This window comes from Haemorhous mexicanus, chromosome 5 (genome assembly GCF_027477595.1).
Source record: "Haemorhous mexicanus isolate bHaeMex1 chromosome 5, bHaeMex1.pri, whole genome shotgun sequence".
Taxonomy (NCBI): Eukaryota; Metazoa; Chordata; class Aves; order Passeriformes; family Fringillidae; genus Haemorhous; species Haemorhous mexicanus.
Genome location: NC_082345.1, coordinates 64,500,960 through 64,515,613, shown reverse-complemented (window position 1 = coordinate 64,515,613; position 14,654 = coordinate 64,500,960). Strand labels below are relative to the sequence as shown.

General features: G+C 37.9%; 1 protein-coding gene across 3 annotated transcripts in view; it reads left to right on the top strand.

The window, feature by feature from the left end:
- The window catches only part of MAGI2 (membrane associated guanylate kinase, WW and PDZ domain containing 2), a 697,971-nt gene that overhangs the window by 444,380 nt on the left and 238,937 nt on the right, over nucleotides 1-14,654 (top strand). For all 3 annotated transcript variants that reach the window (XM_059847430.1, XM_059847429.1, XM_059847431.1), the window contains exon 4: nucleotides 13,283-13,498. In XM_059847430.1, the coding sequence (XP_059703413.1) occupies nucleotides 13,283-13,498 (216 nt within the window). The remainder of the gene's footprint in view (nucleotides 1-13,282; nucleotides 13,499-14,654) is intronic.

The window sequence follows — 14,654 nt, the reverse complement described above, 5'->3', positions numbered from 1 at the left end:
TTTTTCAGCTACCTCTTTTTGGTTTTTTTCCCCCACAGTCAACCTGGTGAATAGCAACTCATTTACTTTACTTCTGTTTTTAATTATTTGTCTAATGGCCTTCAGGCAGTTATTAGATATCATCTTTCAGAGACAAAATGAAAACTCTTCATTTTTTTATGACTGCTGTTGGTCTGATGGATCTACAAATCTCACTGTTTTAAACAATATTTCTATTGTATCTTTCTAGTGTAAATTTAGGGCAATATTGCCACCATTGACTCCAATAACAATTCAGTCAGCACTGGCAGCTGCTGCATTTCTGCAGTACTGGGCATGCAGAGACCTCCATGACCTTGGGACCAAAGTGTCAGTTGGTGCCTAAATTCTGTCAGAGTCAATAAATGAATGGAAAGCACCTATTTTTTCCCTATGTCTCCAGCAGTCCACACTCAGAGACTGAGTGATAGCATTGGCCAAATGGCAAAATGTCCAGGCTCTGATGGTGGTTATGACACTTTCTTGTTTGTCTCATGTCCAAAGAAAAGAATCAGTGGAAGGTCAGAGTTTATTTAATGTCTCACCTTGCCCTCCCAGTGGTGGCTTAGCTCCTGAAGGTGACCCTCCATTCCTTCTTTTGGGAGAATGACATTGTGAAGTTTGTAATTTGTGGGGCCTGATGAAGAGCATGGCAGAATGCCTCATTATACAGCTTAGGAGCAAGAACTAGGAGAAAAGACTCCTCAAGCATGATCAAGCTTTTTTATTACAAACTTCAAAACTCTTTCTTTCCCTGTTTTTGGTTTGGTTTTTTTTCCTACTAATGTGTGATAAACTCACCCCAGGTGATATCAATTACTTCATTTCTCAATATCCCTTAGTTTGTGTCTAATCAGAAATTTTCTGAATGATTCAAAAATAATTAGTTTATAAACCTTCTTTTTTCTCCCTGGCTTAAATTTGTGTTTTAACATTGGCAGGTTGTGTGGTTTTAGGACAGATTCTTGGGGTTGTGGATTGCCTCATCATAGATCTTTATGTAGTAACTGAGCTTTGGAGGAGCTAAAATGTGGTTTTGTAGCACAAGACTTCATTGGCAGTAAAGTTATGGATTAAAACTCACATGAGAAAGGTAAAGCTCTATATCTCAGTCATCTCAGGAGCAAGGTGGTAGACAGAATAGTGAGATAAAAACTACCACTTTAGAAAGAATTATGCCACTGGATTTAAGGAAAACAGGGAACACAGAGCCTCCATTAGGTTTTAGTTATGGCTTAGTATTTTGGCTTTATAATTTCAAATTACTTTAAAAAACACCTGATGATTCACACTAATATGGCAAAATAACAATCTGTTGATGAAAAAAAGAATCTATGTTGTTTTTTTTCTCTGTTTTTTTTTTTTTTTAAGTTTGTTTGTTTATTTTTTGTACCTGGAATCAGTGGGAGTCTCTGAGAAGTATTTTTATTTATTCTGACAACTCCTTAAGGAAAGACCAATGGGGAACATTTGATTTATTCATGTTGTGCAAGATGACTATCCAGGACAATCTGCAGAGGCTTTTTAGGCTCAAAAGGAAAGGATTCCCTACGTACCTCTCCAATTGGCAAGATAACTTTCTCTAGTAGCAACCTGAATAAATGAATACAAAACCTGATTGACTACAGGGATCTCTTTTCTTCCTCAGGTTTGAAGAAACTGTCAGATGAAATTAACAGTCTAGAGTATCTTCACGAGGTTGTCAAGGCAGTTGGAGACAGATTTCCAGCTATAACACAGAGAAAATGCCACTTTGAAAATGTATAAGGTGTCTATAAACACAGCTTTTAAAATAAGCTTAAAGTCCTATAAAAAAAAAAAAAAGGAGACACAGTAGTGAACAAACCTGGGCTGGGGGCATTAATCCAGCTTCTTATGTCAGGCAAAAGACTGATCACACAATTCTCATGACTGTAAGACCTCTGCAGTATCATTTTTGAATAAACTTCACCTAGCCCTGCACGTGGCATTTTCAGATAGGTCTGTGTAAGTGTGGATTGATTTAACATATGGGAAGTCTCTCAGAAACTTCTAGTATAATTACTCCATGATCCTGAAATTCATTCCCATTTTTTAACCAAAACTTCATCTGAAAAACTTGGCACATCCTTTCCTTCATATCACCTTCTACAGAAATATAGTTAATTTGTACAACTGAAATGCAGTTGTAGAAATGTTATTATAGGAAGCTTATAATTTTACTTGCTTTTGTTAGAACATCTTTTCTTTCCTTAAAAAGTCTGGGCCAATGTTGCCTGCAATAAAGTTCTTAAGCTCATGATGAGCACTGCATGACATTTGATTCCTTTAGTTCAGTGAATGATTCTAACTTTGCTTATTATTTAGCAGAAGGAAGAGCTGCTACTATACAGTGAGATGTCTGCAGCAATGCCAGTATCACTCTAGAAAGAATAGTAATTTGCAACAAAATGGCTCTCTGATTTGCATTAATCAGTAATAAATTTCATCTAACATAATAACTTCCCCTAGACATATAATTTTTTTCTCTTTTTTAAGTCTTCTGATCCTTCAGAAACATGCATTTGTGGCCCAGACTGAACTAGATGAAATTTTGTCTAGAAGTATTCTTAGACTTTTCTCATCTTTCCAGATAATTTGTAAGGGTGTAAAACCATGTAGGCACTACTGTCAAAAGGGAGGGACTCTGCCGCAAGCTGTTCTCTAATATGGCAAAGAATTTTTGCTTCTACAAAAATCTTAGCCATAATATATAAAATATACAAAGGGAAGCAGAAATTTTTTTTTTAAGTCTTCTTAGCCTAAATCTTTAAATGAAGGAAGAAAGTAATAGCATGATTTAGTGTGTTGGGACCTTCATCATTAAGGGTCTGGCTCATGTCCTCTAAAATTGGCAAGCTTAAAGGTGTCTGGACCTTCTTTTAAAGTAACAACCAAAACCCAAGTACACTTCAAGAGGTCAATTAATCTCATCTAAAATTGCTACCAGGGCAGATGGGAGAAGAGAGTTCATTATTTTAGATGCTGAACTTCTAAACAGGAAAAGTGAAATTAGCTAAAAACCCACTTTTTATATCACTTAGGGATCATACACATTTAGGGACAGGCCATTACTCAAGGGTTCCATCCAGACAACTCACAATAAAAATGGTAAGTGATGTGGGAAGAAGTGTCTTGGTGTCTGTGCTTAGCTGCAGCAAAGAACACACTGTTGAGGGATTGAACCATGTTTCTTTTCTGGAAAAGCAGAGGTTTCAGATTATACTACTGCTTTTTCGAAGATGAGGTCAGATGATAGGATTGCTTAAAGTGTGCAAAACACTATAAAACAGTTACTAATGTATTTATCAAGCTGTATTGTTGTGTAGTCTTGTTCCAATAGCCTGCATTCATACCTTTGTGATTCCTGCTTTTGAAGTCCAAATTCAATTTTGTATTAATTATTCAGTCCTTTCTCTTTGTCCACGATTTTCCTTAAGTACGTAGGCGTAGCCTTTTCAAGAGGTCTGTCTAATCTTTCACTTCTGGTACCCTGTGCTCAGCAGAAGATCAAATTATGAAAGTTGAAGGTCATTTCACATTTGCTGGTGGTTGGGAGATGTGTGATGATGTGCTGTGTGTGGAGCACTCTGCTGCATCTGATAAGCAGTCCTCCCTCTTCTAGGCCATTATCTAAAACTGATGTGTTCTGCTTCTCAGAAAGAAATACAAACTTGAAGAATTTTTGGGAGAAATAAGGTCAGAACCTTAATCTTAGAGGAATCTTAAAGCAAGACAGGTCCCTCTGTGTAGCCACCTCCACCTGGACTTAACACAGGATGGTTTATAGTTACTTTATCTGAGAGGTATTTATACCTTCAACCCGTGGGATTCCCACATCTGACAGGAGAACTGTTATTTCCCAACTGTGAGAGATTTAGTGCTCAAGAGGATTGTATCTGCTCACCTGGTTTCGTCTTGGTAGAAATTAAAGGGATGATGAAAACAGTCTGGGCTGTACCTGATTTTGTAAAGGTGAAATTGTTGTCTACTTGCTCCTTGTACTCTAACACAGAGCTTTAGGGATTAGTCTTGCATATGTGCCAAAATTTGTAGATAGGCAATCAGCTAAAAGATTAATTAGCAAAATCTAAGGAATGCAGAGTCTTTATAGGATAAAGCCACCCTAGTACTTAAAAAGGTGGGAGAAAAAAAGAATAATTAAAAGGAAAAGCAGCTATGTAAAATGGAACTATGGAAACAGTGATGAAGAAAACTTAGAAGTTTGAACTATCTGAAATACACTTAAGTCTGAAGTGATATCTCTGAGGAAAATATCATTTTAAATATGAGAACTAGCTTATATATGCCCTAATTTGGGGACCTTCAAAATCAGACCATGTCCTATACATATCAGGTGTACTCTAACACCACCTTATTGTTACTAAAATTCATTTCCTACTGATATTTATCTTGAAAAATGACAATTAAGAAATACAAACCCAGCTTGTACATCCTTACTTATAAAGTCTGTCCCTGTCTGTATGGATGGAAAAGAGGTGCTCTTATTGGGGGCAGTTGGTGTCCAACAGTAAGAGAACAGCAGTTTTGTCGTGTTGGAAGGTTTGACAGCCCATCTTGTCTCCATCACTGCATTTGTGAATTTAGAAACTTCCTCTGCTATTGCATTCACTGGGGGCCAGAACACTCTTGGGCAAAAATCCACAGCTATAATTAGTGACTTAATTTTAACGTAGATGAATAGACAATCCTGAAGCCAGCTATTAAAATGTCATTACTTGACACAGAAGTTAACATATTTTCCTAATGTCTGTCACCAGAAGCTGCAGAGACCAACCCAAATGAGAATTCAGCCTGGGGAAGAGGCACAGCAGCACAAGGCATCAAATGTCCCCCTGCCCCTGGGAAACAGCTGGTTAGCCCCTGCCAGAGAATGCTGAAGTGTTTCTTGGGAATAACCTGGAAATAACTCTGACCCCTCTGTTCTAGCAGAATCCTGGGATGTCCAGAAAGTATTTCTTTCAAGTAATTTGATTTATAGCTGAAGCCCAAAGCAGTTAAGAAATAGAAAGGAGAAAAAAACCAGACTTTGTAACAAGTAACCCTGGGGATGTCAATACCCAGCAAGTATGGAATTAGTTCTGTGTATCATGTGTAACTCATCCAGACAGCACTCCCAAAGTAAATAAATTTTAATCTTTGTTTTTAATTCAGATTTTAATTTAACAGCAAGGCTCAGAGAACTAAGAAATCTGGATTTAAAGGCTTAGTTAGTAAGAGAAGAGCAAAGACATTTCCAGGACCTTCAGTCTTCTGTCTAAAAGAAACTAAAAGTAGCCAGAAAGATCATAGTAAAAGTATAGCTTTTCTTGTGAATATTTCAGAGAACACAATAGAAGTTAAAAGCCACTGTTTAAAAACATAATTGTGAATCTATGTTTAGTAACTTTTTTTTCCTCTAAATTCTGGGAGATCTGAACTACAAGTTTTCCTATTTCTTTGCCATTTTAATGACAGAAGTCCACGAGTAAAAATAATACCAATGTAAATCTAAAATCAAAATGCTTCAGAAGGCTTCATTTTTTAATTCCACTTTCTTTGGAGTCACGGTAAGAGTTCTGCAACTTCAATCCATCAAGCAGCTTTGCAAAACCGTCATGAAAATGTATGAACCCAAGAACAAAATCTACTCACCCAACCTTACAGCAAAGATTAAAAAAAGGCCCTAATTATAGTATAGTCACCCGTCAAAATAAATTACTCAGGGTGAGTGGGTGAAAAGAAGTTTGCCAGACTTCCTTAAGGAGGTGGTAATTGTCTTGGATTTTGTTAAAATACATCACTAATTATATTTTAACAAAATATATGTGCTCTTCCTCTTTAGGAATTTTATAAGATGGTTGTAAGAATGCAGAGAAGTGGATTTTTCCATTTTAGAATATTCTATACTTGTGTGGTTTTACTGCAGAGCAAAACAGGCATACAAAAAATGCTCTAAATTACATATACAGATGATCAGAAATGTTAGAATAAAGGGATTTCACAAGCAGATGGCAATTGATTGGACATACCTCTGTGGCAAAGTGATGTGTGTGCACAGTGATACCACATGCTTGGTTCATGGAAGTTCACAGACCATGCATATAGAAATTCCTTCCTGTCTTTGACATCCATTGCACACAAATGATGCTCAGGAAAGTGTTTGAGTCACCATCCCTGAAAATGTTCAATCAACTTGTAGTTGTGGCACTTAGGGAGATGGTTAGATGTGAACATGGCAGTGCTGTGTTAACAGTTATATTGATGATAGTAGAGGTCCTTTCCAGTCTTAACAATTCCATGGTTTAATACCAAATCCTTCAAAGATGTCTGCAACACCTATTCCTGGGATATGTTGTCCAGGAAAACTTCACAAAATATTTGAAAGACTACCAAACTCACATGGTCTTACCCTGCTGGTTATACTGCCAGTGTTTGGGCCTGCCCTAAACAATATCAAAACCATGAGCTTGTTTTCTTGCTGTCTTTTGGAGGTTAACAGAAAGCTACACTTAAACTTACATGCCAAGAGTGCACAGGGTGTGGACAGCAGCAGACATCAGCTTCATGTCCCAGGGCTTGCAGGCTAGGGGTCATTAAAGAAGATTTTTTTTTAGGCACTTCCTGGAAGATGATTGCTTTGCTTAATTCCAATTAAACACTCCATCAGTTAAACACTTAGAGCCAGATAGAGTGAATATAGACTATAATAGTTCATTTGCAGACTCCAAAGCAGGTTAAGATTAAAAAAAATAAATATCTTTTTATGAAAAAATCATTGATTTTCATAGAATCATGGAATAGTTTGAGAAAGGATGGTCCAACTCCCTTAGTCTAACCCACTTCAATGAGCAGGGACATCTTCAGCTAGATCAGGTTCCTCAAGCCTTGTCCAAGTTGACCTTAAGTGTTCCCAGGTGTGGGACATCTGTTACCTCTCTGGAAAACTTCCAGTGTTTCTATGTCCTTACAATAAGAAAATGTCTTCCTTATTATCAAGTCTGAATCTACCCTCTTTTACTTTAAAACCATTGTCCCTTGTCCTATTGCAACAGGTTTTTCTAAAAGTCATCTTTTTAAGCCTCCTTTAGGTACTGACTGGCCGCAATAAGGTCTCCCTGGAATCCTCTCTTCTCCAGGCTGAATAAACCCGACTCTCAGCCTGTCCTCACAGGAGTGGTCCATCATTTGATCCATCAAATGATGGAGTGGTCCATCATTTTTCTGTCTCTCCCCTGGGCTTGCTCCAACGGGTCCATGTCTTTCTTGTGCAGAGAATCCCAGAGGTGGGTGCAGCACTGCAGGCCTGGCCTCAGGACAGCAGAGCAGAGGGGCAGAATCCTCTCCCTCCTCCTGCTTTGGATGCAGCCCAGGATACAGCTGGTTTTCTGGCCTGTGAGTGCTCATTGCCAGGTCATGTCCAGATTTTCTCCCACCAGCACCTCCAAGTCCCTCTTGGCAGGGCTGCTCCCGATCTGCTCATCCCCCACCTGTGCTGACACGGGGGATGTCCCACCCCAGGTGCAGCACCTTGCAGTTGGCCTTGTTAAATCTCATGAGATTCCCATGGGCCCACTTCTGGAGCTTGTCCAGGTCCCTTTGGATGGCATCCTGTTCTTCAGGTGTACCAGCCAAACCACTCAGCTTGGTGTCATCTGCAAACGTGCCGAGAGTACACACTGTCCCACTGGTGGTGTCACTGATGAAGATATTAAACACTGTTTTTCCCAATATGGACCCCTGAGGGACACCAGTTGTCACCAGTCTTCATCTGGATACTGATTATAAACAGACATAAATCATGAGCAGATGCTTCTTGCAGAATGCAGTTGGCTTCTAGTCATAAATAAATTCAGCCATCTTCTTTAAATCAAATTAGAAAATATTCATATTTGTTCACATAATTATTTTTATTGTAAATTAAGCTGATTTCTGCCTGTCTAAAACTCTCTATACCATTAGAACCTATTACATTTCCATATGTATTTGTGAACTATTAAAATATCAAATGTAACTCCAATCTAGGCAGCAATTAGACTTCAGAGTACTTCCCCTTAATTTATTATCAGTAGTCAGTGATCACAAAAGCAAATATGTAGAGGTTTAACATTCGTCATAACATTTGCAGTTGTTCTCATAACTGAAAAATAAGGTTTGTCTTTCATTTCCTAGAGTTGTGGCTGACTCACACAATTTTGACTGATACTTCAGCAATTCAAAGCTGTATAAACAAAAAAGACAGATCAATATAAATGAGTGTGCTGAATAAGCAGAGGCAGGTGTGTATTTCTAGCTGGGTATTGTTTCATCTCACTCTAAAAATAAGTGTGAAAAGGAATGTGTCTCTGCTCTGGGCTCAGAATGTGAGTCACACCACAGCTGGAAGTATTCATCCAAAAAGCTTCTGGCTCTGGCACACCTCTTGTTTTCTGTCTGGTTGTTCATTTTACTATAATTTCCTAATTCCTCATCACTATTTTAACTTTTCATAATACCTTTTTAAACTAGAGCTTTTTATTTCTTATGTGAGATCAGTGGAGCTTCAGGAGCAAAGGGTGCTCTCAGCAATGGTCCCCTTTCTCCACAACCTGATGGCTCAGGCTGGTCTGGCCCAGGAACTAAAGGAGCACCTCCTCCTCCACAGCCTGGAGTGCAGACCTGGCACAAAGCCCTTCCTCTCCCTTCTCTGTCCAGAAGGATGGCAAGAGAAGATGTCCAACTATGCTGCATTTTGGATCTTTCTTCACAGAAAGGGAGAGGGACTGGGAAGGCCAGACAGAGGAAAATGCATGTAGGTCAGTCCCTGCAATGGAGCACAAAGTAGAGCACGACTTGGGGGACACATGTATAACTGTGCCCAGCAACTGGGATCACTGGGTGTTGAGCACATCAGTATAGGCACTGTTGGTATAACTGAGTCTTGTTATCATTTCAGCATCAGGATTTTTCTGCTTCTTTGCTACCACCCAAGTGCTCTGCCGTTTTTTTCTTCCTCAAAGTCTTACCTTTTCTCAGGAAGCAAGTTAGGATGTTGCTTCACCATCAAACACTTCATCGATAAAATAAAAGTCTTACTACAACCTGACACAGGTGAACTAAAGTTAAGGAAAAAAATAAGCTGTTTCCTCCTCCTTATTTCCTCATTTTTCTGCTTCTTGTGACTTTCTGACTTCCTGATCTGGTTTCTGTCATCAGAACAAGGCTACCCATTAATTTGTCTGACTCTTCCTTGTAGAATCAGGGTGCTGATCAGGGTTCATGCAGCTCAGGGGTGGCAAGGGACACTTGGTAATTGTCACTGTGCCACAGCTTCCAAGCTGCTTTGGCAGCCAAGTCAAATAGGTTAGGCCAGACCATCTCCAGTGGTCAGCTGCACTCAGAAGCAGCTGGAAGCACTGAAGCAATCAGGAGCAGCAGCCAGATGGATTCAGCAGAGGTGCTTTTTCTGCACTGCCTGTGTGCACAGAAGCTTTGATTCAGGCCCAGCACAAAGAACTTCACTTAGGTTTAAACTGACCTCTTGACTGTGCAGGGGGGGCAGGTAAGTATACTGACATTTTTTTGAGTGCAAGGAGGAATCTGAGTAATAAAGCAGCTGCACTTAGTCAAATGGAGGGAAAATGTCTCTAGTACTGCCCCTTGGTGGATCACAGAATCACCTAGATTGGAAGAGACCTGTGAGATGTTAAGGCATAAAATACAAGAACAGGGAAGGCATGCAGAGTCACAATCTGCACTCTACCAATCTGATTGTGTGGAACTCTTGATACAGAATTTGTACCTTTACATTTGATAGGCTCTCATAGTCTTTTTTTCTTCTATGACTTTGTATAATTGCTTTTTGACTGCATTTATGATACTGGCAGCATCTGACAGTGAATGCCACTATTCTCTTGTGCTGTGTAAAAAACACCCCACTTCTTTTGCTTGTTTTAAACCTGCTAATTTCATTGGGCATCCTCTTGTTCTCAAGTAGTGGGAAGCTAAGCATCCATTCATTGATTTTCTAGGCACTTTCCCAGGGTTGTCCTGTTTTTATACATATCTGCCATATCCCCCTTCAGTTGTCCCATTTCCAAGCAAAAACTCAAAATCAATTTAAGCAGTTCCAAGCTTTAATTGCCCTTCTTTAGTTCCCCCATGTAATTTTTGAGAGGCAAGTACCAGAACAGCAGGCAGCATACAAAAGAGAGGATACTATGTGATTTTGTATAGTGCTATAAAGGTGTTGTCTGTTTTGTGCTCCATTCATTTTTTTACAAAAAATCCTAACTGCTGGTATTTGGGACTGCCAGTGAGCATGGGATATATGTTTTCTTCTAGTCCACTTTCTTTTTTTAATTTTTTTTTCTTTTTAGTAATTCCTCTTTAAAAATTAACTGCAATTGAAATTGTTTATTTGGTGTTCTTTTTTTTTACCTACAGGAAAATGAATTTCAGTACCTTATGATTAGTGTTTCAACAATAACCTGTTGGACTCTTCCCCTTGTTTGGGAAAGATGAAAAAGAGATCAGAGATTTTCAAAAATTAATGGCAATAAAAGTTATGGTTTTTAAACATTTAGTCTCTATATTATGTTTAGACATGACATTTGCCAAGGTTTTGTGAGAGTCTTCCATCATCTCTAATCTCCCAAGTCTTAAGTAAGTAATTTCAGGACGTTGAGAATCTGTTCTTGATAAAAGATACAGTTTACATTGATTCTAATTTTTCTGTAATGGAGCATTGCTCCTTCATTGAAATGGCTGGATCTCTCACTCTATATATTTTTTCTATTGGAGTTTAATTAATTTTTTAATGACACGCTGATTGTATCAGTATGGGTATAATTTCTTATTTTTATTTGCATTGTTTCTGCATATTTTTGAATTAGAGGTATAGATCAAGAAGTAGCTAGCAATAAATAATTTTAAACTCACTATTAAATCAATTGTTACTGGATCATAAAGTACATCTAAAGTTTGATGTTGTAGGACAGAAGTTGGAAATTATACAGTATTTTCAGTTTGAAATCAAATGAGTTAAATCCTCTTTGGCCCCCGATCGTATGTGTGCAATTTTTTCTTGTATTTTTATATATGTGATATTCATAGATTTTTTTTTTTGTGTGTATGAATTTTATCTCTGTCTCTCACGAATGCATACAGTCACTCAAAGTGAAAAAGTGTCTAATATTTTAAAATAACATGAGAGCATCTCTCAGTTAAAACACCTCATCTACTATTCAGGATATTAGCATTACTGCTAATTATTACTGCACTCAATTTTGTATGACAATGACAAAACTAAGAACAAGGTAAAGAAAGCCAAGGTACTGTGCTTTAGTTTCACAGTTTGTGTCACACTAGTACAATATCCCTGGGATGTATCTTCTGATATTTATGGAATCAGTGGAAATCAGTGCATATTTGGCAAGTTTTGTCAAGCTTAAGGCCTCTGAGGCACTGATTAAAACTGGTAAAATGGCTTAGGCCAGGGAGCTTTTTTAATTGAGGAATCCTTTTTCCAAAGTATGGGATGTTACAGACACACAATCTCACCAATAAAGGTAACATGATCTTAGAGCAATACAAAAGTAAACTTCCAGCTGAGCACTGTTGCTTTCCAGATATTCTCAAAACAGCCTATACTGTCAGAGCATAGAAATTTGACTGCCAACAGATCTGGTCTTGACATTTTTTTGGAGGCACGGTCTCTGTGAGTGGAATAATGTAGATTTCCTTTTTTCCTCTTAGAGCCCAAATGCTGCTCCCCTGCTTTAACTCTGGCAGTCAGAGCTCCCACTGTCACCCCTGCAGAGCCACATCTCATTGCCCTGCTGGGGCTCTTGGTTAAACCTGCTGCCATCTCACAAAATCCTAAGAAAATCTGCAGTGAGCCAAAGTTCTATTCAAACATGCCCAAGTCCAGAGTGACTATGAGTGTCATTTAACACAGTGCATTTTTACTGTGTGTTACAATTACAGAAACATCTGTTTTTAATATTGTTTTGCTAAACTGCTGTGAAGAATTCATTGATTATTCAGTAGTCACAAGGCTGTCCAGTTACTTGCCTGTATTGAGTTGGTCATGTGGCTGAACATAGTAAGTCTTTGGGAACACACAGAAATACAAGTGCCAGTAATAATTTTTACTCTGCCTGCAAAATGAATTTCATGATGGTTTACTGTGCATGTGTAACATAAGCATTTATTTTTGTCATGCCTAAGTTTGGTTATAATAATATGGTCATAATGTTGTCATAATATTGTCATACTACTTATGTTTCTTTCTAGAAATAACTATTTTAATTATTTTACTAATCTATTTTAACCATATTTTTAATGAAAATTTTGTGGTATCAGCAAGACTCTAATTTTTAGATCAGGTGTGCTAGAAATGCAAACATACAGATATTGATAGATAAAATGGGACTGTGGTCCACCTAATCTAATAATCCTTCTGACAGAAAGTAGACGACTCAGAGGAAGTTGCCAGAAATTTCAGGAGACACAAATAGAGGGTAATCTGTCAGCCACCTTAAGTCTTCTCAGAATTCCTTAGTACTTGGAGATAATGTTAAGCCCTGGAGCATAAGGTTTCAACCTTATTTTCAAAGGTTTCTTTGAAAATATATTAGCATTAGCTATTACAAATTTTGAAATCGTGAATAGCAAAGATTTGACAAATATGAAAAACAAGATAGTGAAAGTGTTACTAAAAACTGCAAATCTCTGAATCATTGGATGATTATTTACTTTCTAAGCAGGTGAGATAATTTGAGGGAGTGAAAATGACAAAACATAATAAATAATCAATATTCTCATAATAATTTTGATCCTTAAGAAACTCTCATTTTGTGGCATAAATGTTGCAAAACTAATTTGACCTAACTAATGATTTCAAATAAGAGAACAGCTCTGGTTGGCAGGTATTTGGATGAGAGGAATGTAAACTTAACTTGTTATAGTTTCAGAAACATATTTTGTTGGCCAGGAATGTAAACTTAACCTGTTATAGTTTCAGAAATTATTAATAAGACACTTGTTTGTGGTCATGATTGGATCACTTGTGCTTCCACAGAGAAAATTAATTACCATTTCAGGAAAGGTAAACATTCAATTTTGCAGAAAACATTTTGAACTATTCTTTATTTTTGCTGATGTGCCAAGTCCTACCTCACACATCCATTAGTCTAAGACAAAAGAAGCAGCAGCAGCCTGTGCATCTCTGCAATCTCATGGGTTATTCCTCTTCTCTTTGCAGACAACTATTACGGCACTCCGAAGCCTCCCGCAGAACCGGCCCCGCTGCTGTTAAATGTGACAGACCAGATCCTCCCAGGTGCCACTCCTGGGGCTGAAGGCAAACGCAAAAGGAATAAATCTGTGAGCAATATGGAGAAGACAGGCATTGAACCACCAGAGGAAGAAGAGGAAGAAAGACCTGTGGTCAATGGCAATGACGTGACAGTAACACCAGGTCTGTTCTTCCTTCTTACTTTGCAGTGAGTTTCTGTTATTCAGAGTCCTCAGTTACCTCCTTCTGCAGTGAGAATATGCATGTTCAGGTAAGGATGCTCATGCAAGAGGGAAAGGCAGGAATCTTGAGTATTAGGATTTATCTGAAGCCTAAAAATAATTACTTAACCTCTATTTTGGGAAGTCATCTCACTTACCTCAGCTACTGTAAAGATTTCTGTCTCTGAACTAGTCTCTTTGAACCCTCTTCATAGACCAAAGAGAAAAATACCATCTTTCTGAGCATGGATTGTGACCTGGTTTAGATTTCTATGTTAGGAAATCATTCACAAGTGCCTGTTCCTCTCTGTTGACTATAGAGGGAGTCTAGAGAACTGCAATTGGTTCAGATAAATAGTCTCTGTGTTTTGGGTCTTGTTCTCAAATGGTGACACAAGATTGTTCAGCACTTTATGAAATGAAATTTTGTAAATTATTGTGAAGACTTAGCAATATAATGGAAGACTAAAGTCACCATATTAACAAAAGTGTGGCAGTGCCATTAAAACTTACCTGGCAATACCATCTGGAGGACACTTTTCAGGAATGTTTCAGAGCCTGCATAAAGCTGATAAGGGTTTCAGATGTCAAGTCCTAAAAGACAATTTTGATTTACTTCTTGGATCACAGTGCTTCAGGAAAAAAAAGGGGTTCTGTGTACTGACTGGTATCTTGAGTGAAAGCACTCCAGCCTATTCTGAAGCAGGCAATCAATTGCACTCTCCACCTCTCAGCATGACAATGTTTTACAGAACTTAATAATTCTTATCCTGAAACAGTATTTTAAAAATTATTTTGGTTTTGTTCATGTAGAAAATTAAAAAATTCAGATTTTTATATTGCTGAGAATTATTGCTGTGAATCCTTTTTGGTAAACTTAGAGACTCAGATTGTTGAAGTAGAAGTCTAGTGACATTCACAGATGAGAAGATAAAATGAAATATTGCAAGTTCTCTAAATGTATAGGTTACTGTGGAACAAAAAAATCTATTACCTCATCAATAAGCTCTGTAGAAGGATTTTCATATTGCAAAGTCTATATATACCCTTTTAATTCCTGCTTCATTACAAAGTATGCTGAATTTGATCTCTTCCCATCCAGGATGATTTTTCCATGT